Genomic DNA, 27,271 nt, shown 5'->3' on the forward strand with positions numbered 1-27,271 from the left:
GTCCATATTGTTGAGTGGAGAGATTTACAAGAAAAGACAACAGCAGTTTGACTTGCAAAATTTTATTTCAGATATCTTCTGGAAAAAAGTCATCATAGGAATGTCTCTGCCCCTTTTTTAAAGTTTCTGCCAATTACAAAATTTGATCAGCAGAGAGAACTTAGGCACTCCATAAATGTGCCTTCTCTGGCAAAGGCAGGACAATAAAACAACCATGTTCAATATTATGTTGTTGGTTCATCCTTCTGAAAACTGCCGGTAAAGTGATTCCAATTTGGAGTCTGTAAACTGAGGCACAAAATTAATCTTGAGAATTTCAGAGAAACCCTCCTCGAGGGATGGCTCCACATACTTACTCCTGTCAAAAAGAAAAACAATCATTAAGTAGTCCCCAGGGTTGGGGATATTTGCAGAGCTTTGTTTAACCATGCTATTGGATTTTTGCAAGGATGGAAAGTGCCTTGCTTGCCTGAGGAAAGCAAGTCGATGGTGACAACCCCATGACCTATTGGATAATTCTTCTTTCCATGACAGGTTTGCATCATTTTCCCTCCCTTCACAGGAGGCCCAGTCAAGTCACTTCTTTCTCGTCCTTGCAGGTGGGAGGTGGAACAAAGGGAACCAGGAACTGTGAGGAAAACTGCACCCCCACTTCTCATTCCAGTGTGTCCCAAATGGGCCCCTCCTTCCAGGAGTAAGAGGCTTACCTATCAACAGCTAGTGCTCCTAAGGCAATGCTCCCCCTCCCCTTAGCGAATCCTATCTCTCCAACAAACACCCAAGCTGTTCCCTTGTCTTTCCTCACCAGCCATCACTGGCCTCAGTTGCAAAGCAGCCAATGGCTGGTTGGCCGTAGAGACCAGAGGGACACAGGAAACAGGGTGGGGTATGTCTTCCCATCTTTCCTTGCATAACACAACCTGTAGGTTCATGGAAGTATAATTGGAAGGCATAGCACTGAAGGGATTCCAACTTCCCCAAATTTCATTATCATGGGGATCATGGATTCTGGCATTCTTGTATACTGGCCCATTAGAATTACCTTAGTTCAGTGGTGTCAAATGATTTCTTCGAGGGCTGGATCAGCATTGTAGTTCTCCATGGGGCAGCATTGTGGAGAGACGACAGATGCCTCCAGCATCCTGCCAGCCAAAAAGAGTGCAGAGGGGCCACGGATGGCCCCCCCCGCGCTCAATTTTCGGCCTGGATGGCCTCTTGCAGCATTTTGCCAGCCAAATGGTGTGTGGCTGAGCCGTACACAGCCCCCCACGCGCCTTATTTTTGGCCTCCTGCAGCACTTGGCCAAAATCAGGCCATGCAGAGGCCTTACGAGACTCCCACGTGGCCCATTTTCAGCCGCCCCAGCCTCCAGCAGCAGGTCCCCATGCGGCATATTTTTGGCCAGCAGAGTGCTACTGGAGGCTGGGCTGGCTGAAAATGGGCCAGATTTAAGCACTCGTGGGATGGATCCAGCCCACAGGCCTTGAGTTTGACACCCCTGACTTAGTTGAACAATTGTTGCCCTACACTTTCCAGTTTCACACACTTGAAGCTTACAGATATGCACATTTTATTTTTTTATAGAGAAATAAAGGAGGAATTTTACTCCTTGATTATATTTGGCAGGGCAAGCTTCTTGGTAACTTAGCACCTTAAAAACTGAAAATTAGCGTTTTGAATTCAGCTTTTGGAAATAATTAGCTAACTTTCTAAATCTCCAACAAAAGTAACTTTACTCTGGGAAGAATAGATGCCCAGGAAGGACTAATTTTCCATTCCTGTTCACCCCCTTAAGGTTTTCAGAAACTTACTTATAGGTATTCAATACAATGTTGTTGACTGGCACATGTTCTTTCTCTGTCATCTCTCGGAACTAAAATGGAAAAAGGGTTCTAGTCAGCAGGGGATAGCGATGGGGAAAATAAATTGGATAACACTTAGTTTTTAAAATAAATACAGTACAGGGAGTCCTTAGCTTAAGAGCACAACTGAGCCCGTTTTCTGTTGCTAAATGAGAAAGTGATTAAATGAATTTTGCTCCATTTTACAACCTTTCTTGCAAAATCACCACCGTTAAGTTAGCAACTAGGTTATTAAGGGAATCTGACTTCCCCATTGACTTTGCGCAAAACATGAACACATGATCCCAGGATACTGCAACATTCATAAACATAGACCAGTTGCCACACATCCAAATTCTGATCACATGACTATGGGGGTGCTGCAATGGTCGTGAATATGAAAAATGGCCATAAGTCACTTTTTTCAGCAACCCAACTTCAAACGGTTGCTAAATGACAGTTGTAAGTCAAGGTCTACCTGTAGTTCTCAAATTCCAATGACAATTGGGATCGGAATTTCCACTACTAAGCGATGCACTTGAAAAGTGCCATCACATTGTTTAGTGATGATAATCAGTTGCCACTGTTAACCAGGGCAACTTCCTGCCGGCTTCTCATAACCCAAATCAGTGGGGAAGCTGCAAACCCTAGGTGGCTCGCGTGCAGGTAAGTAGCTGCTGCTGGGCGAGGGGAGGGTGCAAGGGAGATGTGACAAGGGTCAAGGAGGGAGCAAGGGGATGTACAAGGGAGGTGAGGCGAGGCTGGGAGAAGGTGCAAGGGAGATACAGCAAGGGTTAGGATGTGCAGGAAGTACAGTAGGTTTTTAAGGGCAGTACATGGATTGGGGAGGGTATGGGAAGCAGTGAAGCTCAGGAAGGGTGTGCAAGGGGGTGAAAGTGACCAGTGCAATGTGAGTGTAGACAGGTTGCGCAGTTAGGGGACACTTGGTCAATCCAATCTGCAACCTTCCCAAGTCTTCCTTAGACATTTTGGGGAAGCCAGCAGGGAAAGTTGCAAATGGCAATCATCATCATGGAGCCTTGAAACTGGTCATAAGTATGAGTCAGTTGCCAAGTGCCTACAATCATGACCAAAGGAATGCCTGGAATTTTGAGAATATAACCACTATTTTCAGCACCATTGTAACTTTGCTCACTGAACGAAGAAGGGGTCCTTGAAGTTCTCTGAGCTTGTTTTCTTGCAGACGTTTCATTATCCAAACTAGGTAACATCATCAGTACTAGTTTTAACATTACCAGTAACCTAGTTAGTGCTAATCTAACGTTACCTATGAGTAATGAAATGACTGCAAGAAAACAAGGTCAGAGAGCACTAAGGACTCCTCATGTCAACTCTGCGCTACAAATATTCTCTTTATTGGAATATTATAAATCAAGGAGTACTTGTACATATAGAGAGGGACAACAGAATATCACTTATCTACAGAGAACCCAGGTACTAATTTGGCTTGTGGGATAAATAATTTTAGGAAGGGCTTTGTCAGGTCTTATTAAGACTGCAGAATCAGATCTTTCACCTTCAAAGACAGAATACTTGTACTAGAAGAAACTGCAACCTACCAACGCTACATTCATCTTTAAGCAAAAGTGCGATTTATAGCAAAAATAAATAAATAAATTACAGGCATGTACAATTGTTCAGAGTTAATATTGAAAAGATGTGCTGGGTACACCCGTGCCATCTGTCAATGTCTCTTGAAGCACCTTCTTCAAATCTGAACTGGCACATTTCTAATCTGTACTTGCAGCTCATCTGTTTCTGAAATGCCACAATTTATACATAGTTCTCCGAAGTAGCCTGTGGGGGGGGGGGAGTCACTGATGGGTTATTCTCATGTCCAATCTGCCCCGAGACTGAGTTTAAAGTTGAGGCCACTTCTCGATTTTAATCCCAGTCTCGGCCCGAATCAGTACTGTTTTTGCTTAGGTCTTCGAATTGGACTTGAGTGTTTGTTTTTTTCCTTCTTTGACTCTCTCACCTCCTAGTGTCTCTGTCTCTCTGTGTGTGTCTTGCATAAGCTGTGCTTTGCTACCTTGTGAGGAGCTACCGTACCGCTGGGCGGTTGTGGTGGGGCTCCAGGCCAGGCGCCGAGGGGCACTGGGAGCCACAATCCCCTATTCCATCGGGGTGGGTGGGTGGGTTGCTAGATCGGAAAAGAGGCTCCTGGAGAAGCAGCTCAGTGGAGTTGGCTTGGAGGCATCGGATCGTGTGGTTGGCGGTCGCCATTTTGCTGAAGGTGGCCATTTTGAGAGACGCACATCCTCTGATGTGCGGCTGCTGTAGGACATTAAGAAGCTGATGGTGGCTACCCAGTTTTTGGCAGACGCCACGCTGGATGCAGTTAAGTACTCCTCTAGAGCCCTGTCCTCTTCCATGGCATCCAGACATCTTCTCTGGTTGCGCAACTGGCAGGCAGATACCAGAACAAAGTGGCTGAGTATGCTGGGGACAAATTGTTTGGTGCTTACCTTGATCCCATTCTAGTGGAAGATAAAAATAAATGCAAGGTCCTCCCTTCCATGACCAAGCACTCTGATCAGCTTCCAGCCCCTTATCCCAGGAGGCCTCCAAACCGGCTTCTTGACCTACACTTCGAACAACAGAGGTATTCTTCCCCAGATACTCAAGGCAGGGGGATGTACAATAGGGTCAGGTAAAGGTACCAGCAGCCCTGTAAATGGCCTTTTCGAGGGGGCGGGTGGCCGTCCCTACCGCAGAAATAAATGATTCGGATTGGATCACCCAAATGGCAGTTGCCTTACCTTGTTCTCGGATCGCTGGGACTGCATCACCGCTGATCCTGGGTCCTTCAGACTGTTAGGTTTGGTTGAGGTTAGAGTTCCGCCTCCATCCTCCAAATAGATTCCGTCTCTTTTCTTCCTCTAGGAACCAGGTAAAACGTAAGCTCATGCACAAGACTATTCAGCATCTGATGGATATCTGAGCAGTGGAGCTGGTTCCAGAGGGAGAGAAGAGGTTGGGGTTTTATTCCAACCTGTTCGTAGTTCCCAAAAGTTCAGGGGGTTGGAGAGCGATCCTGGATTTGAAGGTATTGAATACTAGGTTAGTGTATTGTAAGTTTAAGATGGCGTCCCTGAAGTCCATCCTCGAGGGGATTAGACAAGGGGACTTCCTGGCATCCTTTGACCTCATGGATACCTCCATATTATGATATTCCCAGAACACCATATGTTCCTCAGGTTTTCATATAAGGGAATCCATTAACAATACAGGGCTCTCCCTTTTGGCTTGGCGTCATCTCCCAGAACCTTCACCAAGGTCCTGGCAGTGGCTGCGAGTCATCTCCGCTCTGTTCCGGTCCGCTTACAGTGCTACCTGGATGATATCCTCATCCAGGCAGTGACTTCGGACCTGGCTAAGGAAAATCTGGGTCGCACGATTAACACTTTGTAGACCCTGGGGTTCTCAATAAATTTCGTGAAGAGTTATCTGGACCCCACCACTAGACTTCAGCATTTAGGGGCTGTCATTGACACAGTGGAGTTTGAGGTGTTCCTTTCTCAGGACCGTAGGGACAGTATTTTGGGATTGATTAAGCAGATTTGCAAGGCACGCTCTGTTCCCATAATTCTTCTCTCTCGGCTCCTAGGAAAGTTCATCTTGTGCATCACGACTGTACCATGGGCCTCTGCGCCAGGGAGCTGCAATGGTTACTACTTCCCCACCAGAGGGACGGAACCAGCAATGCCCTCTTCAAGATTATTGTGCCGCCCCAGGTCTTCCTGTCCTTCCATTGGTGGATGTCCCCAGCGCTGGCCACGGGCTCCCTGTTCAGGGAGCCAGACAGGTTGGTCCTGATGACAAATGTGAGTCTTTTCAGTTGGGGAGCTCACCTGGAATCCCAGATAGCCCAAGGCTGGTGAATACCAAGGACCTGCGAAAAAACATAAATTGGCTGGAGCTCAGGGCTATTCACCTGACCCTTTGGCACTTCAGGGCAAGAGTCATCCATCAACATGTCCAGGCCCTGATGGACAAGGTTGCTGCCAAGGCCCATGTCAACAAACAAGGTGGCACTCACTTGCTTGTACTTTTGAGACGAGGCAGTGCAACTGGGAAACTGGGTGGAATGGCATCTTCTGTCGATATGAGTGGAATATATCTCTGGGGTGGAGAACCAACAGGCAGACTGGCTCAGCAGGGAGACGGTGGACTACCGAGAGTGGCAGTTACATCCCAGCATTTTCAACGACATTTGTCGGAGGTTCAGTTGGCCAGCAGTGGACCTCTTCGCCACCCTGTCCAACTCCCAGGTCTGGAACTTCATCTCACAGTTCCCAGCTCGAGGGGCAGTAGACATTGACGTCCTGCATTGCAGATGGTCAGTGGGTCTCCTCTACACCTTTCCCCTCTCCCTCTCATTCCCAGGGTTCTCGGGAAATTAATGTTAGAGAGGACAGAGGTGGTCCTAGTAGCACCATATTGGCGCTGGCGACCTTGGTTTGCAGATCTGGTGGGGCTGTCGGTCCTTCCCCACTGAAGGATTCCACGGGGGGAGGTGGCTCTGTGTCAAGGGAACCTGGTTCATCCGGAGCCCGAGTGGCTTCAGTTGACTGCTTGGCAATTGAGCGGGAGCAATTGAGGGCGGCCCAATTCTCGGCCAGAGTAATCAAGACCATTGAGGCATCCTGGAGGCAATCTACCACCCGCATTTACAATGCGACTTGGTCCTCTTTTGTGTCCTGGTGTTGGTCCGCACAGGTGGATCCGGCTTTGGCAATGCAGGTGCTGGAGTTCCTTTAGGATGGTCTTGAGAAGGGTCTATCCCACAACACCCTCAGGAAGCAGTTTGCGGCATTGGCTACAGTCCTCGGAGGGGGACTGCGCAGCACCGAGTCATTAGGTTTCTCTAGCGCAGCACTGAGTCATTAAGAGGTTTCTTAGAGGGGCAGCTAATCTTCGGCCACCCGTGGTTCACCGGTTTCCTACATGGGACCTACCCAGGGTGTTCCAGGCACAGACCGAGGCTCCATTCGAGCCTTTGAGGACAGTAAGTCTTCTCACCCTTAAGGTTGTTTTCCTGGTGGCAATTACTTTCACCAGGCGCATATCGGAACTCAATGCCCTGTCATCTAGGGCTGACCTGTGCAAATTTCATGACAACAGGGTCATTCTCAGGCTTGATCCCTCCTTCTTGCCCAAGATTAACTCTCCTTTCCATAGGCCTCAGGAGGTGGTTCTCCTGGACTTCTTCCGGCGCCCTCCAGGGAGAGGGAATGGTCCTGGCATCGCCTGGACTTGAGAAAGCACTGCATATTTATCTGAAACACACTTCTACATTCAGGAAGTCGGAGGCGATCTTTGTCTCCTTCCAGCCCTCCACCCTAGGGGCTAGGGTGCCACCAGCTACCATCAGCAGGTGGATTAGGTTAGCCATCACTAGGGCATATGAGGCACGCAGGCTTCTGGTGCCAGCTGGCATCACAGCGCACTCCACTAGGAGTGCAGCCACATCTGCAGCCTGGTCGACTGAATTCAAAGAAATTTGCTCTCCCAAGTGAAGAAGGTATATCATGGTATAAGGCAATGTTCCTTAATCTCAACAACTTTAAAATGGGTGGACTTTTTGAAATTCTGCCTTTATTATTTTCACAGTTCAAGATGAATTATTATGAAAGATGGTGGACATGCCTAATACTCCTTCCTTTTCCTATTTTCCCTTTTAAAACTCTGTGGCAAGTTGAACTCAGACAGAGTAACTGGCCCAAAATCACCCAACTGTCTTTTATACTTAAAGGAGGACTAGAATTTGCAGCTTGCTGGTTTCTGGTGGTGCCTCAACCACTAGACTGAGCTGGTTCACTGGGAATTGAAATCCACCCATCTTAAAATAGCTGGGATTAAGAAACAATGATCCAAAGTACTTACTCTATTGTTATGCTTGGCTTGTTCCAGTGAGGCAGTAAAAAGAAAGCAGCGGCAGGGAACGCTGGCCTTCTTAGCACATTCAGTGTACCTAGATAAGGGAACAGCATTTTAATTTCTCAACTTATTTGATTATTTTCTATCTTTGGGCTTGCAGTTTAGTCATTATCTTCTAAACTTAAGGGATGAACCTTACCTGCGTCTCGATTCCAGTTCTGGGTTGGTATTATCCACTACTACACTCTTTCCTGCTTGCAATGATGTTTCACACAATGCCACACATTTCTTCCATGAACCAAGGGTGTCCTTATGGGGAGAAAGGCAGGATATAAAGGAAGGAAGCAAGCAATAAAGCAGGACGAGAAGAGTTTTAATCTCTTGTTTTCGTATCTGAGCAGTGGACGAGTGATCTGGGAATAGGGGATTTAGTTGTTACTCCCCTGTCATGGTCAGATCACTCATGTCTCCGGCTGGACTTCCCTGGCGCTACCCCCCACCGCGAGGAGGCGGGACCAGACTGTCCAAGCTGGTACCGCCCCAAGCACCTGATAGAGCCGGATAGGTTCCAGACGGAGCTTGGGCCATTACCTGTAGCCCTGACCCGCGCTCGGTCGGAGGACCTAGCGGCCGCCTGGAATAGGGCAGCGGCTGGGGCCTTAGACCGGGTTGCGCCTTTGCGACCTGTCCTGCGGCAGCGACCCACCCGAGCTCCTTGGTATACCGAGGAGTTGAGGGTGATGAAGTGCCATAGGAGACGTCTAGAGAGCAGGTGGAGGTCCTCACGCTCCGAATCTGATCGAACACAGGTAAGAGCCTATTTACGGACCTACCTTGTGGCATTGAGAGCGGCCAAACGTAGATATTGTGCCGCTCTTATTGCGTCCACTGATAACCGCCCTGCCGCCCTTTTTAGGGTGACCCGCTCCCTCTTATCGCAGAGGACGCGGGGGGCGCCCTTGCAGGGCAGAGCAGAGGAGTTTGGGGAATATCTGCAGGACAAAGTCGCTCAGATCCGGAGCGGATGGGCCCCCTTCAGTGGACCGGACGGGCCGTCAACAGTGAGTCTTGTGAGACCATTCTGGGAGGAGTTTGATTCTGTTGCCCCCGAGGATTTGGACAGGTTGCGTGGATGGCTGCGACCCACCACATGTTTAATGGACCCGTGTCCCTCCTGGTTGGTACTGGCATCTTGGGAGGTGACTCGAGGCTGGCTTCTGGGCCTGGTGAATGCCTCATTGGGTGAGGGATCCTTACCAACTGCCTTGAAGGAGGCGGTGGTGAGGCCCTTACTTAAGAGGCCTTCACTCGACCCAACGGAGCTAGCTAATTATCGTCCAGTCTCCAACCTTCCCTTTCTAGCGAAGGTTGTTGAGAATGTGGTGGCGCAGCAGTTTCCACGACACCTTGACGAATCCGATTATCTAGACCCACGCCAGTCCGGCTTCCGACCCGGGCACAGCACGGAGACAGCCTTGGTCGCGTTGGTCGATGATCTCTGGAGGGCCAGAGATAGAGGTTGTTCCTCTATCCTGGTCCTATTAGACCTCTCGGCGGCTTTTGATACCATCGACCATGGTATCCTATTGCGCCGGCTGGAGGGGATGGGAGTCGGAGGTACCGTTTTGCGGTGGTTCGGCTCCTACCTCTCCGACCGGAAGCAATGTGTGTTGACAGGGGGGCAGAGGTCGACCCTGAGGCCACTCACTTGTGGGGTGCCACAGGGGTCGGTCCTCTCGCCTCTCCTGTTCAACGCATATGTGAAGCTGCTGGGTGAGATCATCCGTGGTTTTGGGGTTGAGTACCACCTGTACGCTGATGATACTCAGCTGTACATTTCAACCCCAAACCACCCCAACGAGGCTGTCGAAGTGATGTCCCGGTGTTTGGAAGCCGTCGGGGTCTGGATGGGGGACAACAGACTCAAACTCAACCCCTCCAAGACTGAGTGGCTGTGGCTACCGGCACCTCGGTTCAGCCAGCTGATTCCATCGCTGGCCATAGGGGGCGAACAATTGCCCCCTGTGCAACGGGCGCGCAATTTGGGCGTCCTCCTTGATGCCCGGCTGTCAATGGATGACCATGTGGCAGCCGTGGCAAGGGGGGCGTTCCACCAGGTTCGCCTGGTGCGCCAATTGCGCCCCCTACTGGACCGGGATGCCCTGCGCACGGTCACTCATGCGCTGGTGACGTCCCGCCTGGACTACTGCAACGCTCTCTACATGGGGCTGCCCTTGGGACGCGCCCGGAGACTGCAGTTAGTTCAGAACGCAGCTGCGCGGGCTGTGATGGGGAGTACTAGGTACTCCCACGTAACACCTCTCCTGCGCGAGCTGCACTGGCTGCCTGTGGTTTTTCGGGTGCGTTTCAAGGTCCTGATTACCATCTTTAAAGCGCTCCATGGCACAGGACCGAGTTACTTGCGGGATCGCATCCTCCCACACACATCCCTGCGGCCAATTCGCTCTCACAGGGAGGGGCTTCTCCTGGTGCTGTCCACTAGGCAATGCCAGCGGGCGACACCAAGGAGTAGGGCCTTCTCTGTGATGGGCTCAACCCTCTGGAACGACCTCCCCCCCCGACATTAGAACCACCACTGACCTCCGCTCCTTCCGGCAAAAATTGAAGACTCACCTGTTCCGATTAGCGGGCCTGGCATAATTACAACTGTTACCTCCTGGTAGACGTATTATTAACTGGTTATTTTAGGGGTATTGCTTTTAACTTAATTTGTGTGTTATTTTTAGGGGTTTTAAAATTATATTTATATATACTGTCTAACTGTACAGTTCTATTTAACTCTATTTTTAACCTCCTCCATATTTAACTTTACATATTTAACTTTCCTATTTATTATATTGTGATGTATTCTTTGCATGGACTGTACACCGCCCCGAGTCCCTTTTGGGAGAGGGGGCGGTCTACTAGCACAGTAAATAAATAAATAAATCATTGCTTACCTGGTTGACATACGCATATCCAACTGAGACTAAATGTTTCTTCAAAAAAGTTGATTTGCCAGCTGGAGTGGGCGGGAAAAGATGGAGGAAGTATGAACAGTGGAGTAGAGCAGAGATTTCTAAAAGTCAACAGAACTCAAGGAACATCATCAATACATGCCTTAATATGTGCATACATTTCTTTAAAATAGCATCCATGTTCCTTGCAACATTCACAACTAGTAGTCAAAAGGCACGATAAAAAATCCTTAATTTCACAACACTTGGACAGACTTAACCAGTTTCAACTGGGACCACATTTGACCAAGCCAAATCCAAAAACTGGAGAATTCCAAGAAGCCTGACACTCTGGCAAATTGGTCATTAATAGATATCAACATCATCAATATATCATTAAAAAGGGGCAATCAACAAGCCAAAATGCCAGAACACCTCCACACCAGCAATCAACACCCTTATTAGCAGCAGTTAATATCAGGACTGACTAGCCAACAATCAAGAAGCAAACAATATCCCAATTAAGGAATTGCCAAACAAGCTAACAGTAAACAGCCCAATAAACCATCACCAAGGCCACTCCCACTAACACTAACAGGACAAACCACTAGAATGTAAAATGAGAGCAAAGCCCACTCTCTATTAGCAATGACAATGTTACTTAGCTCAGGTAACGTCTGCAAGAAAACAACCAAGCTCAGAGAGCACCAAAGATCCCTCACTTCAACCCTGAGCTACAAATATTCTCTTATCTGGTAGGGCTGTGTGACATTCCAATTGACACTGGAAAACAGGATTCAGACTGAATGTGGGACTCATCATAGAACTTCTTAAACTAAATATGAATTTTCCCGGCGCTTGGCAATAGTATGCATCTCACATCAGTTCCAATCACTGTTTCTCTTTTGAAACAGGATCACTGCATAATCTTCATTTACAATAATACAATACAATAGTAGAGTTGGAAGGGACCTTGGAGGTCTTCTAGTCCAACCCCCTGCCTAGGCAGGAAACCCTATACCGTTTCAGACAAATGGCTATCCTATTTTTTCTAGACATCAAGACTGAAAAGGAAATGTGTTTTTCAGAATATTCCTCTTCTACAACACAAACCTCTTCTGAGGTACAGATTATCTCATTTTTTGAATGAGATTGAAAGGTTTCTTTACACAACACATTAACTCATGATTAAATGAACTATTTGGTCATTAACTAAATTCCAGACTTCATAGTGCACTCTATACTAATCAACCACTTATTAGACAAACGTATACAACTAGCAATAACACTTAGGCTTATATACTCCTTCACAGTTCTTTACAGCACTTTCTAAGCAGTGTACAGAATCAGCATATTGACCCCCAAACAATCTGGGTCCTCATTTTACTGGACCTCGGAAGGATGGAAGGCTGAGTTAATCTTGAGCTGTTGAGATCAAACTGCCAAACAACAGTTGGCAGTCAGCAGAATTAGCCTGCATTCTAAACACTGTGCCATCCTGGCTCATCGAATGGTTGTGAGAGAAACTAGTTCTGGGCTTACCCCTCGAGCCCTATGGAAATCTCCTGGCAGATGACAAGACCAAAAGTTCAGAGAAGCTCAGGCTTTGAAGACTTCATGTATTTCATTACTACTGTTCTCCCATTAACCTTAATATTTGAAGATGACACTGCATGAATGCTGAGGTTGCAAAGATCATCACTCACCAGCAGGGAAGCCAACAGCTATAACCAACTCTGAGGAGGATGAGATCAAGGAGGCATTGGGTGGATCATACAGTTCAGCTTTAGAGTCCAATGCTCGCTAAATTAGGGGTTAAAGAGAAAAATCAGTGTTTTAATACTAGAATACAAACTTGAATTCTGGATGTGCTCTGCAAATCTTGAATGTGCCTAATTTTTTTACCTGTTCTTCTAGTTTTGCAGCTTGTTAGATCTTATTTATCAGTAATGCGAAAAACCACATTTTTCAAGAAACAGAGTGCTAATGTAATGAGACAGCATTTGTAGTTGTTGTTTTCAACAACTCATTATTTTAACCTGGTGCACTTTCTAGATGATCTCAAGTTACAGTGACAAAAAGCAAAGCAGGCTTGATCTAGTCAATATTTTAATTATCTTCAACCTCTTGCTGAACATGCCAAAAGACAATGGCAACTGCTTTTTGCCAAGAAAACCACTTGATGATTTCATATGATCATAAAAAGTCCGCAAACGGTTTCCAGTCTCTTATAAAGCTGCCTAGTCCATTATCTCTTATCAAGGCAGTTAATTTCGCCATTCTCTGCTAATTCAGTCAGTTCCAAAATCCATTCTTCAACAATCAGCAATCCTTTTTCTTTCCAGTGTTTGGAAGGTACAATCCTCACAGTGGACACCAGATGAAGGAATAGCACCTCATATTATTTTACTTTTTATGATAAAACAATACATAATATAAAAAACATTGATACAAATAAATAAATAAATGCTGGAAGAGAAGCTGGGTTGTTTTTTTGTTTTTTAAAAGAGAGACAGAGAAGTAACTCACAGGATCAAAGTCAGGGAGTGCAAATGGTGCCTGTTTCCAACCCAGGAAATATTCTTCAGGAGTGTAGAAGGGAAGCCCAGCATTCAAAGCAAACTGTGTGAATAAACAGGATAGCTTTTAACGTGGAGGAAGCAGATCAAAATGTTTTTCTGGCCTCCTGAAGATATGTGTGCTCAGATCTATCCAGTTTACCCCTGATTCTGTTCATTTTTCATCATGTTTCTAAGTTTGCTGGAAATCTGAATCTGGGACCAAAACTGAGATAATGCATATAACCTTTCACCTTCAGAGATTTCACTACTTTTTCTTGCATTTTCTTTCTTGTTTACAAACTAAGAGATAATAGCTTGTTTGGGAATAGGAATAGAATAGAATCTGGAAGGGACCTTGGAGGTCTTCTAGTCCAGCCCCCTGCTCAAGCAGGAGAACCTATACCATTTCAGATAAGTGAGTGTCTAGTATCTTCTTACAGTGATGGGGCGCCCACAATTTCTGAAGGGAAGCTGTTCCACTGGTTAATTGTTCTCACCGTTAGGAAGTTTCTCTTTAATTCCAGGTTACTTCTCTTTTTGATTAGTTTCCAACCATTTTTTTCTTGTCCTGCCCTCTGGAGAATAATTTGACCCCCTCTTCTTTGTGGCAGCTCCTCAAGTACAGGAATACTGCTATCATATCTCCCTAATTCTTCTTTTCTTTAGACTAGCCAAACCCAAATCCTGCAGCCATTCTTCATATGTTTTAGTTTAAAAGAAAAAGGTTCAGTCCAGTGACGTGCGGTGAGCTTTACGGCTGGTGAGGCTGGTGAGGTCATCAGCGGAGGAATTCCCCTCCTTCCTGACTCCTGAGTCAACATGAAGGGGACCGCGGAGCGTGCTCCGCGGGACCGCGGCTCACGCTGCGCGATCCCTCCTCCGCGATCCCTCCAGCCTCCCTCCTGTACACGTCCCATTCCCCGCCTTCCTAAGTCAACATGAAGGGGACCATGGAGCATGCTCCGCGGGACCGTGGCTCACGCTGCATGATCCCCTTCATGTTGACTTAGGAAGGCGGGGAATGGGACATGCGCAGGAGGGAGGCTGAGGCTAGAGGAGCCTCCTGCACACGTGGTCCCATTCCCCTCCTTCCTGACTCCTGAGTCAACATGAAGGGGACCACGGAGCGCTCCCATTCCCAACCACATGTGCAGAAGCTCCTCAGCGCCTTTTCCCTTTTCCCTTTTTTTTTTTAAATTTTCATGATGAGAGCGGTGCGGCTCTGCCTCCCCTGACCGCACGTCCCTGGTTCAGTCTGGCTGCCAAATTTCTTACTGGATGTTTTTTTCAATTTCAGAAGTTTATAAATTTTGATACAGAAAATAATTACTGTAGCTCTTAAAGCAGTGCTGGGAGAACCTGTGGGTCTGGCTGAATATTGCTGAATTACAAATCTGAGCACCCCCAAAGTCACAGGATTCCTGTTCATACATGAAAATGAATAAATTGGAAGGAATGATGCAGATGTGAAGACTACCAACTCATAGCTTATATTCTATGCCGATGCAATGCTAGCTCTGACTGTGGAGAAATGCATATCCATGCAACTTTTCTGCATTTTTTTCTCAGCAATAACCCCCTGCAAATTCCTATTTTTCACTGCTTAGACTGCCAAATCCTTCCTAGATCTTTAATCACCTTTGTCTGCCCCAAGAAACAGAATGTTACAGCCCTGTTTAGGTTAATTATGACTTCTAAAATTTAGCATAATTATTTTGAACTTTAGCAATTCTTACATTCAAAGAAGTGACCAGATATATAATTCTGGCTAAGTTTTCCTATTTATTTATATGATATATTAGATATTTAAAGAGGGGAAAATTAAGCGAGAGAGGTAAAAATATTTTAGTAAGTAAGTAAGAAAAGTATTAAAAGGTACCTAACATGGTTAGAAAAAATAGACTACCAATTTTTGAAATGTTGGGTTTACCTCAGAGGAGAAAAAAATAAATTCATAAACTCTGAATCAGACTGAAAGTTGCAAGCAATGTTCCCTCTAATTTTTTTTCAATGTGAGCAGAAAAGTATAGTGTTTGAGCGGCACATTTTCATGCCTGAGCACCTGAATTTTTTTCACAGATGTCACCTAAGACAACAACGAAATCAGTATTATTTGAAACTCAAAGTTATATTTCTTCAAGGTACCTGCTTAATTCAAAGTGTTATATAATATAACACTTAACAACGCTCCTGCTTAGCAACCAAAATGTTGGCTCAGAAACTCTGGCATTTGAAGCACGCAAGTCTTAAAGCTGTCAAGTTACAAGACCCTTGCACACCTAACACTTTAGAAAAAAAAACCTAGGGCTGTTCAAACTTGACAGCTTTAAGACTTGTGGACTTCAACTCCCAGAATTCCTCCTCCAGTCATGTTGGCTCAGGAACTCTGGCATTGAAGTGTGCAAGTTTTAAAGCTGTCAAGTTACAAGACCTTTACACCCCTAACCCTTTAGGAAAAAAACCCCCAGGGGTGTTCAAACTTGACAGCTTTTAAGACTTGTGAACTTCAATTCCCAGAATTCCTCCTCCAGTCCTGTTGGCTCAGGAACTCTGGCATTTGAAGCATGGAAGTCTTAAAGCTGTCAAGTTACAAGACCCTTCCACCCCTAACCCTTTAGAAAAAAAACGCAGAGGTCTTCAAACCTGACAGCTTTAAGACTTGTGGACTTCAACTCCCAGAATTCCTCCACCAGTCATGTTGCAGCAACGTCATCTGCGTGGATCTGCTCCATCTTTGGTTTCTTCATCGTGGGCAGGGCTGCTGCTGAAGATGCCGACGAGCTGCCACCAGAATAACTGCTGCCACCTCCTCCTCAAACAGCACCACCACATTTGCACCTGAGCTCAGCGCCGCGTTACCCCTGCCCCCTCCTCCTCCTCCGCCGTGCTTTTGAGGAGCCAGGAGGCTTTTTTTCCCCCTGCTCCCACCCCTCCGCCTTCCTACTGTCTCCTGCAGCCTTATGGCTCCTCAAAAGCACGGCGGAGGAGGAGGGGGCAGGGGTAACGCAGCACTGAGATCAGGTGCTCTGAGCGGAGGGGAGGCGGCGCTGCCACGCGCAGGGATGCCGGCTGGAGCTTTGGTGGCTTTAATTCAGCCGCAGCGCTGGGCGCCAAATCCGGCAGTGCTGTTAAAGGAGGAGGAGGTGGCAGCAGTTCTTCCAGTGGCGGCGGGGGCTTTGGGGCTTCACAACTACCCTCAGTCGCCCCGTGCTCCTCAAAGCAAGTCCGGGGAAGTCCTTTGCAGGCGGCCCGTTCTAGCTGCCTGCAAAGGACCTCCCCAGCTTTCGGAACCTGTGGCAATAGAAATCACTGCGCGGCATTTGAAAACTGCTGCGCGGTGTTTTCTTGCCACGTGCGCGGCCACGTGGCCGCGCACCTTAGAGGGAACATTGGTTGCAAGGCAAACCCATTGTCACACAGAATTCTGCACACATAGTGCTTGTGTCAAACTATCATATAGACAACTAAAGAGACTTATTAATCATCTTGAAAACTGGATTAAAGACAAAAGAAACAGCAAGGGATATGGATGTTTTCAAATTAATTATATTTTCATCCCAGAAGTTCAATATGATTAATCCCGAGACAAGAAATACTGTAAGACGTAAGAAGAAGTAAGTTTTCTCTCTTACCAGACGGTCACTGCAAGAAAAATCTTTCTTCTTCTGTCCAGGGGCCCAGTTTGCTGGACGTCCAGCAGCATCTATGAAACAGAAGAAAGATATGAACACACCCATTGCCATGAGATGGGAAACTGATCACTTGGATATCAGTAATAAGTTTAAAAACTGGGCTTTGATTTTGAAGGCTTAGAAAGTATCATTGGCCAGGATAAGTAGTTTCTGGGAGTGAGTCAAATCTACTCTCTATTGTTATATCAAATGACCTTCCTGGTGACGGAACTCATCCTGGTGGCATATGGTTAGAATATAGTACTACTGGCTAACTCTGCCCACAGCCAGAAGTTTGATCCTGACGGACACAAAGTTGACTCTGCCTACCATTCTTCTGAGGTGAGTAAAATCATGACCCAGATTATTGGGGGCAATATGCTAACATTGTAAACCACTTAGAGAGTGCTGTAAAGCACTACAAGGTGATTTATAAGTCTATGGTGCTATTGCTATTGCTTCCTTTATGCTTGACTCACCTCCTACATAGACACTTTCTTGCAAAGACACTTCTAAGCCACCATTTGCCTTGAAGAAAGGGGAAAGAGAGAGAGAAAGGGAAAATCCAGACATGGAATAGCAGACTATGATTTTGCTCCTTCCCAGCCCTTTTCATACACACACCCTCTTTTAGTACCTTTTTGCACAGATAATCCCACATGCCAAGGACAGGTTTGCGGTACATTCCTGAATGAGTTGCCACAAAGACCTGCGGAGAAAGGGATGTAATAAAAGTGAATATTCCAGTTGGGCCTGGATTCCATCCTTCCTTCAGAAGCGGATTCTTACTTTTAGCAATTACCATTTAGGACCCAGTCCATGACCTGAGTTGAATCTTACAATAGTTATTCATTAATTATAATTATATAAATAATTATTTAATAATTACTGCTCTACTCTCAATATTATAATAATCATTCATTAATTATAATTATATAAATAATTATTTAATTGTTACTAGTCTACTCCCAATTAATGAATTCCACTCAATTCCTCACAGGTGAACATAGATGAATGAGGAGTTGGAACATTTCTGCAAGATTACCCATTTGGGATATCTGATTCATCTTTTATGACTTCAAAATGACAATGTATCTGTAGCAACTGTAAGAGACTACAAGTGCGCAAGCAGCAAACATACAACTTTAAAGTGAAGGAGCAAAGCAGCCATTATTTTAACTGGGTCAATGGCTATCATTATTTTCTTTCTTTCTTTCTTTCTTTCTTTCTTTCTTTCTTTCTTTCTTTCTTTCTTTCTTTCTTTCTTTCTTCCTTCCTTCCTTCCTTCCTTCCTTTCTTTTTATGCAACCAAAAGAAAGGCTGTAGGGGAACATAGCTTGGAGAGATAAGAAACCTCCCCCAATTTGCCAAAAACAATTCTACATAAAAACCTACGTGCTACTTGAAAATATTGTGGTATAGTTTTCCCTTAAATCCTAATGGATCCACAAGACAGCTTAATAACAAAATAAAAACCACACTATTAAAAATATAAAATGGAAGAGAAGCACCTGATAGTGGTATGAATAACATGCAAAATAAAACATACCAAAATTAGCTACAGGATAATGGTTACTTATTACCTTTAAATTTTCTCTGAAATAGAATAGAGTTCCCTAGAGTTCCATGCCAAATATTAGGAATGATGGAGTTGCAAATTCAACCCATCTAAAAAAGGACAGCAAATGAGACAATGCAATGGAAATGTCATAATCTGCTGCTTGAATTCTTAATTAGAAAGAATAAAGCAAACCTCTCTTCCTAGAAATTGCTACAATTTTGGTGCTACAACCTAGAAACCCTTGAGATATTTTACACATTCTCTTAATGCTCCTCCATCTTTGCCTTCTGGGTCCAAATCTTTACTGAAACCATATTTTCTCTTTCACTTTTTCTTTATTCTATGTGTCATGTTATGCAGCATAATGGTTATTTAACTGCTCTTAGCTCTCTAAAGTTGTCATGATGAGATGAGCAGCCAAATAAATGGAAAATGAAAAAAAAATCATGAGATTAACTGGACTTTGCCATAAGCATTCAAAGCCCCCCTGTTCAACCTGCATGCTTTGCCGAGCAACTTGGGCGACGTATTGTCTCTCCTCGCAACTCACCTGCAGCGAGACACCCAATCGCTCAATCACAGCTTCCACTTTAGCTTTGAAAATTTCAGGCCTAAGACGGCCACGGCCAATGCCCAGTTGATTGGTAAAGATCACAAGCTGCCGATAAGATGGGAAGATGAGAGATTACTTACAGTGAGAAAGGGGTAACACAGAAAATGGATTTGAGACAAGAAGGACCATACCTTGTATCCTTCACTCTGAAGTTGCTTCAGCTTGTGAGGTACTTCAGGGTACAGGATCCTGCAAATCAAGGGGAAATTTAAGGTTGCTGTCTATATGCTCATGCTATTATCGCTAAAAATATGTAATTCTTAACTCAGAAATGTCACTATAAATTCACTTTTAGTCCTCTACTCTGCAAAAGTGCTAAGTATTTCTTATAGTATTTCATCTTTCCTCATGGAAGCATAACTAATCCCCATTCTTTTTTCCATTTAAAAAAAATATTCTATCTGACTTAAAGGAATTTCAGGTGATGTAATATCCTTCTTCCTCCAATTACATCAATGAAAATCCTGGCATGTTAGGTCAGGGCTAGAGAATGAGATAGGCTTAAGTCTTCCAATGGAGTCAAAGTTGGCTGAGGATTTCAATTTTTCCTGGCAGAAAACTAGCGACTTCAACGGCCTGATATTTAAATGGCTCTCCTTTAATATTTATGTTCTCTGGAAAAGTGACCAATTATCAAGACAATCAAATGAAAGTATTAAAAATACAAAAAAATACAAAACAAATGCAAATTAAAACTGTTTCTAATAAAAACGGCTCCATTAATAACATAGATGAAGAATCAGGGTTTCCTTTACAACAGCTTTCCCAAATTCTTTTTGTAGTTAAAAAATATGAAAGGAATCCGTTTGGAGAACAGTGACTTACACTCTTTTCCCTTTCCTTGCTCCAAGGAGCTAAAGATATGGCAGCCTGCTGCCCTTCTTCCTCAGGCCTCATCTGCTGAGTACCGTAGTTTTGTAACATTAGGTTGAGAAAGATTCCACAGGTTTAGAAGAAAATAGATTTTCAAATCTAGCACTCACTTTCTTCACCTAAGAAAGAACTTCCACGCCAACTAACTGGCTGCTTACAAATCATCTCTGCCTTCTACATCCCTTAGCTCTGTGCTTACCTCCAATCATCAGGACTTATAGGAAACACTTTTCCAGATTGTGTTGTGATAAGAGTTCCATCCAGGTCAAACCCTGCCACCTGGGTGAAAAAGCACCAAAAAAGCCTCACATCCACACTCACCAACCACCCATAGTCAACACTATTTGCCTTATTTTTTATTCATATATTTCTTTATTACATTTTATCCCATCTTTCATTCAAGAGCCTATGACAGCATATATAGTATAGTGTGTTCTTCTCTTCATTTTTTACATAACTCTTATGGAGAAAGGTTGGGCTGAGACAGCGACTGGCACAAAGTCACCCAATGAGCTTTCATGTATGAATGTAAACAAGAATACCAATCCACTACTTTAACCAGTATGCCATACTGGTTTGCTAGACTTTTTGCAGACAAAAAGCAAAATGTCCAGACTTTGAAAAATCAGGACATTGCTTGACAGTCTCGGTGATTATGAGATCTTGCAAGATATTCTTTTAACAACATCCAATCACCCAAATATACAAATTCCCTGGACTTCTTGGAATTATGGCAGTGTAGTAATAATTGAAATTGGAGCTTCCTTCAACAGAAATGTATGTATGTATTTATGTATGTTATGTGTATGTATTTAATTAATTGAAACACACTGGATAAAAGGTGCTTCCCCAAAAGTGATACTAAGCTTGTTTTACTCAATGGAACTTGCAACTAAATATTTATGGGGTCCTTGGTTCTTGCTGAGCTTAGTTGTTTTCTTCTACACATTTTATTACCCAACTAGGTAACAAGGCTAGCAAGAATCCCAACATTCAATCTTAGCTACAAATATTTTTGTCTATTAATAAATACTTTGTTTACTTTGTGCAGTAATCTGTGCATTATTCCTCTGCATTTGTAAACAAAGAGCAAAAATAAAAGAAACTGTTTTACTTTGCTGTTAGAGAGAGATTTATATTTGATTTGCATAACTCTGGATCAGTTACATAAAACTTTATTTTATATTTCAAAGAACTGGACAGAATGCAGAAATAGTCTTATTTTTTCTTGAGCAACACTCGAATAAGCAGTATTCTTGAAGCTGAATTTCAAAGTAACAGGCAAGGAGACTTACTTTAGTACTTGATACTATTCCTTTTTTGGTGAAGACCAGCAGCTTGCCATGGTCCTCCCAGGAATCAGAGGGCTGGGGGGACAGTTTTGAAAGAGGCTTCTGAGAAGAGTGTGCTTGTGCTGCTGTCTCTTGCAACTGCTTCAGTTTCTCAGTTATAAATGAGTCATCATCATCCTCTTCTTCAGAAGGACAGGAAACTTTGAGACGTTTGACTGTAGGGGCTTTGCCATCTTCTTCTGCCTTCTGCTGAATCTGCTTGCTGCAGAAGAATTCCAGTGGGTTCTTCTTTGCGGAGTTGTCATCTTGCTCAAAGCGGATGCAATAAGGATACAGTCCGTTTACCAGGCACAGAGTCTCTCCTTCTTGGAGCGTTGTGCTGTCTCCACAATGCAGGTGTATCTCTTCCACAGATGTGGGATTTATACCTCGCTGCCAACACATAATAATATGAGAATGTCATGCTTGGTCAGTTGGCTCTTATACCCAGGGGATGGGTGGTTAATTTTGAAACTGCCTCTGCTCCTGTACAAAAAGCTCCCTTTGGAATCAAACAGAACACTCCAGATTTCCCCCTAACTCACCTGTGTGACTCGAACTGAACGGTAGGCATAATTTGCCAGCAATTCCACTATGAGAACAGAAAAAGAGAAGACGGAGTTAATTTTCAGGCTTGTGAAAAATATTTCAAGGTCAAAGCTATTTGATTCTAAAACTATTCAGTTCAACATTTCCCAGAAATGTTCCAACTAATCTTACACTCTGCTTCAAAGCTGGGCCAAGATAATTTTATGAATGAAAGTGAATATACGTGTCCCAGGATAAAGCTGCAGGGACCAAATTGGGTCAGTCACCAGGACCAATGGTTTCTGAGATTTTGGACTCATGCTGGAGCCTATCTTCAGGGAACTTCTTTTCAGCAGAGTGTGTGCTGTTCTCTGTGTGGTATTTGCAGTGCGTGTTGTATGTGGCTTTTTAGATGTTGATTGATATATGTTGATTGCTGTTGTTTGCTTGTGCTGTCCATCCCTCGCCTTCTAAGTACTTAATAGGCCTGTGGTAAATCAGCACTTCTGTTGACTGATGAGAAGCCTGGTTCCCAGGCTTCAATCTCTTCACTGGCTGTTTTTGTACCTGCACGTCCAACAATCTTAGTAACTGCAAAATTGAATGTGTGTCCATGTTCAAGACTGGACTCTGCAAGATACTTTTCAAAATTGCTGTTCAATGTATAAAGTAATTCAGGAAGAAAACATACCGTATTATAAGACAATGCCAAAAGAACTGGAGTGATAGTGTTTTAAAAAAAGAAAAGAATGGTGAGCATGTTGGGGAAGAATGATGGGGAGAGAAATAGACAAAAGGAAAGAGAAATGTGGAGAATAAAGGTAGAGAACAAGAGTTATTTATCTTACCAGTATTTACTCATAACGTCGGAATCCTTAGTAATCCTGACCTCAGTTTTACCTCTGTCTTCTCATTCTCTTCAACAACTAGTTAATAGTGATGAAATTTATATTGCATTTGAAAAGATAGTCAAAATAAGAAAAATAGAGCACAAAAATATTAAAGCTTTTGGATTTCAAAAAGGTAAAACATAGGGGAAAGATGAAAGATGTAACAGCCAGAGAATTGAATCTTAGCTAAATTTCAACATTCCTCACATGGTTTATATAGAATACCAATTCTTTTCCAATTATAATATTGCACAGGGAGAATTCAAAATATGGTACACAACTTCAGCCACACCAAATGTTATGACTCAAGGTACTAATTATGACCTTTAAAACGCTCCATGGCTTAGGCCCAGGGTACCTGCGAGACCACCTACTGCCACCAATAGCCTCCCACCGTCCAGTACGATCCCACAGAGTTGCCCTCCTCAGGGTGCCGTCGGCCAGACAGTGTCGGCTGGTGACCCCCAGGGGGAGAGCCTTCCCTTTGGAATGAGCTGCCCCCGGAGCTTCGCATAATCCCTGACCTCCGGTCCTTCCGACGCGCCCTAAAAAGTTGGCTTTTCCAGCAAGCCGGCCTGGCCTGTTAATTTTATTTAATTTTAAAAATGTGAGTGTTATATAAATTGGATTTGTTTTTTGGACTGTTTCTAATTTCCTTTTAACTTTTGTACTATGTGTTTTTTAATGCTGTACGCCGCCCTGAGTCCTTGGGAGAAGGGCGGCATATAAATCTAATAAATCCAATCCAATCCAATCCAATGACAGTCAGTGAACTAACTGGGGAAGTAGAAATACCACACACAAAACAACACAAAGCACACACTCTACTAGAGAGAAGTTCCTTGAAGAGAGATTCCAGTATGAGTCCGAAGAGTCAGAAGACAAAACTGCTGGATCCGGTGATCGACCCAGATTGGATCCTACATTATCTGGGACACATATATTTGCCTTCGTTTGTAAGAAAAAAAACTGCTCCTGAAGGCAATTTTTTTGTTAACAGATACCTTTTCAAAAAAAGAGAAAACCTACAGACCTTGAGTTCGGGAACATTTCTTATCAGTGACAAGGGTTTCTGGACCCCTGCCTAGAACTACAGTCACACCATCAGGCAGGAGAACTGGATCATGTCGCTTATCTTGACTGATGAGAAAGCACTGCATACTGGTAAGCATCCTGAAAGTAATGAGAGACAGTTGGCTTCCAAGCAACACAGTGCCATGCTTAGTTCTCCATGATCCGCTATATAGAAAATCCCACTGAAAGCATGCAAGAAATACATCCCGCACTAAAACCTTGAACTTTGGGAGTAGGTTGAGAAGTTGTTGCATGAAGAGAAAGCTAAATTTAGAAAGTATTGTTCTCAGAGACTTTAAATCAGTGTTTTCCAACCTTGGCAACTTGAAGATGTATGGACTTCAACTCCCAGAATTCTGTAGCCAACATGGCTGTCTGGATAATTCTGGGAGTTATCCCTCATCTTCAAACTACCAAAATTGAGAAACATTGCTATAAATCAACTAGAGAAATAAAAAAGTGGTAGGCAAATGAAAATAAGATAGATATCAACCCTTACAAGGAATATTCATTAAATGTTTAAATTATCTGAATATATTATTTAAATTAGTGTTTCTTAAACTTTTTGCACCTAGGATTCCTTCCCACTTTTACAAAAACTATGGTGGACCCCAAAACACTTTTGTTTGTATATTGATCAATGTGTCCTATTATAAATTAAAATCAATGCATTTCCAGAGTATTTATTGAATCATGTAAAAATAACATTAAACTCATGAGATGTTAACAAAGCATTTTTCACAAAAAAAACCCTATTTTTGAAATATATATATATCTGTGAAAGCAAAATGATTTGTCAGATATTGAAAGTACTTGCAAACATTTAAAGCACATACACACACACATATATACACATACATACATACATATACACATACATACATACATATATGTGTGTATATATGATGTTTTAAATGTTTGTAAGCATTTTCAATATCTGGCAAATCATTTTGATTTCACAGATCGCTAAAGAATCTTGGGGAAGACCAAGGGTCTTCACACCACACTTTAAAAATACAGTTCTAAATGATCTAAAATTTTGGGTAGCAGCCAAGGAAAGACTGGAAAAAGAGAGGAAATAATTCAACAATCTGGACAGGGATTATATACGTTTACGCGTTTAGAAAGAGATCTTCTTTTTATGAAAGGCTTTCAGGTTCTGTCGCCCACGTGAAGTGGGAAGCAAAAGTTCCACCTTACCAAAGGCTCCTAACTAGTAAATGGGACCATAAAAATCTTATTCTGCATCCGTAGAAACATGAAGACCTAGCTGAGACGTTACTCCAGAACACGAAGTCCGAAAGGCGGAACAACACCTTCCACCGTTCCGAATAGGAAGTGAACTTCATCCGGCCTCGGACGGAACAGTTTGTGTAGCTTTCCTCCGAAATATTCCCCTCTCTATAGAGGTAGGAAATTAAGAGAAAGACACTCTATCTTCACTGGGAGGAGAAAACGAAAAGCCATCCAATTTTCATGTCCTAAGGATGCGGAGAGTTATAAAGCTGGAAGAAAAGCAATTTGCTTTTAGTGGGAGATTTCCATTAGACTCTAAAGCTGCGGCCCCGCACACTTTTGCCCAGGACAAAGCCACACTAAGTGAGGGCACATCCCCTTTCGGAATTCAATCCTTTCTGATTCATTCTGTGTAGGGAGGAGTCCGTCCGTCCATCCATCCATCCATCCATCCATCCATCCATCCATCCATCCACACACACCCCGCAGGGAATGATTCTTCATCATTAGAATTTACGGGGGTTTTCTCCCCCACCGCTCGCACAAACGCAGGTGTGGGAAAGCAAGAGTTTTCCATGCAATTGATTGGATCGCGAAGACATATTGCAGGGAAAAGATCAAAACTCCTTTATTCTCCTGTGTCCTTGCTGCCACCCACACTGCAGCCCCCGCCCTCCTCCGCCATCAACATCCCCCAACCTGGTGCTCTCCAGATATAATGAACAGTTCCCACCAAGTGTTGTCCGCCAACGGAGGGGGAAGAGGTGGGGGGGGGGAGGAAGGAGGGAAGTATATCCAGCCACGGTGGAGAAGAAAAGCCACTGGTTATTCGATTGTGCTCAGAACGATAGGGTTAGAAATTGCTTGTAAGGATAGATCGTCATTGAGAAAATCTTATCTGTGGAATTGCTAGGAATGGTTTGATGGCATGTAATAGTTTTTTTTTATAAAAAAAAACTGCCCATCGAGCAACAAATCACCTTCCCCAAACACACCTTAGGCTGCGGCAAAGGTCGATCTAGTCAAATGGTTTTCCCGGCGGCCCATCCAGCCCAAATTCGGTGCTGAGCGAACCGCAGAAGCAACAGCTTCATACTCCACGGACTGGTTGGCGGCAGACCAGCAGACTTTGCATTTTAAGTGAAGCGCGGTCGCAATTTGGGCCAAGTCGGAAATAATATATGAGTCTCTATTCCTATCTCTACGGTAGCTCGGTGCTTTGAATAGGCCCCCTTCCGGGGGTGCACGAGGAGGACTGGAAATGAGTTCCGGCAACTTTGGTTCCCTTTCACGTTGTTCCCTGGAAACGAAGGGGCTCCTATGATAAAAGGATATGTAATTTGCCAGAAATGATCTGGGTCACTCCTAAAGAATAACCGGTAAAATAGCGGGTTTTTTTTAAAGCTTGCTCTTACAAACAAAAAGCAACATGGGTGGGCAGGAAAGCTTACCTTTTTAAAGTGAGAATTGGCGTGTATGAACATATCTGTATAGCATACTAGCTGAGTGGGAAACACTGAGCTATGCCTTTCTTTCTGCCCCTTTTTGGTAATATGTGATTAGATTCCACGTTAAGGTTATTCTAAATCTGAACCAGTTTATTTTGGGGAGGGGATTTCGTAGGGGTGATGATCAGGAATTATTGTACAAAAAGATTCAAAGGTTTCTGAATTTTTAAAAAAATATACTTAACTTTATGAAATGCATTTAATTAAAAATATTATAAAATACCACATGATTAATAGCACGAATTTCCTTTTGTTTATTACAATTCCAGACATTATGTATTTCTAGCAATGTTAGAAGAAGTAATATTAATTTAACCATAAAAGTGACATTTGAAAGAAAATTGATTTAGTATAGACGACTTGATTTGTAAATATCTTTTAATAAGCATTTGATTCACAAACAAGTTCACAGTTTAAAAACCCTAAAAAGACTGAAGGCTAACATTGATAACTAAATGCTATAATTATTCTCTGGAACAAACTTTATCTTCTAGCTATATAATACCATTCTGCAATTATCTGTAACTGATCATAACTACTGTCTCCCCCCTCCCCCACTTGCTAATCTCCAGAGTCCTGGGAAGACACTCATTATTAAAAACAAAGCTGAGAATCAATATTCCATTAAGAGAGCAGCACATTTTTTTGACCTCAGGTCAGGGCATATCAAATATGATGGAGAGCTAGGATCCTCTTTGATAAGATTGTCTGCTGGGTTTAAGA

The 27,271-nt window shown here is 43.8% G+C and overlaps 1 protein-coding gene across 2 annotated transcripts; it reads right to left on the reverse strand.

Moving 5' to 3' along the window:
* Positions 1-46: 46 nt before the first annotated feature.
* Positions 47-26,188, reverse strand: PNKP (polynucleotide kinase 3'-phosphatase). Of its 2 annotated transcripts, XM_081932516.1 has the most exons (18): positions 26,036-26,188; positions 25,005-25,309; positions 23,764-23,903; positions 21,858-21,904; positions 21,277-21,705; positions 20,181-20,260; positions 19,240-19,297; positions 19,046-19,153; positions 17,572-17,643; positions 17,414-17,462; positions 16,896-16,966; positions 13,232-13,324; positions 12,409-12,505; positions 10,706-10,767; positions 7,945-8,054; positions 7,752-7,839; positions 1,812-1,873; positions 47-358 (listed from the first exon to the last, which is right to left on the reverse strand). In XM_081932516.1, exons 2-18 carry the CDS (start codon positions 25,151-25,153, stop codon positions 238-240), a joined length of 1,836 nt encoding a protein of 611 aa, XP_081788642.1. In that variant the 5' UTR covers positions 25,154-25,309; positions 26,036-26,188; the 3' UTR covers positions 47-237. The 2 variants fall into 2 exon arrangements, with proteins under 2 accessions (XP_081788642.1, XP_081788643.1); XM_081932517.1 differs by lacking the exon at positions 25,005-25,309 and having other exon boundaries at positions 26,036-26,187.
* Positions 26,189-27,271: the final 1,083 nt, after the last annotated feature.

The sequence above is a fragment of the Natrix helvetica genome, assembly GCF_964273705.1.
Source record: "Natrix helvetica genome assembly, chromosome: Z".
Lineage (NCBI taxonomy): Eukaryota > Metazoa > Chordata > Lepidosauria > Squamata > Natricidae > Natrix > Natrix helvetica.

Excerpts from the sequence above, each read along its gene's own strand:
- PNKP (XM_081932516.1), bottom strand. The coding sequence starts at position 25,153 with ATGAAGTTCACTTCCTATTCGGAACGGTGGAAGGTGTTGTTCCGCCTT. Across the intron at positions 20,261-21,276 it reads GAATAGTATCAAGTACTAAA|GTGGCAGGGTTTGACCTGGA; the intron begins GTAAGTCTCCTT and ends TTTTTCACCCAG. Across the intron at positions 17,463-17,571 it reads GGGATTATCTGTGCAAAAAG|GCAAATGGTGGCTTAGAAGT; the intron begins GTACTAAAAGAG and ends CCTTTCTTCAAG.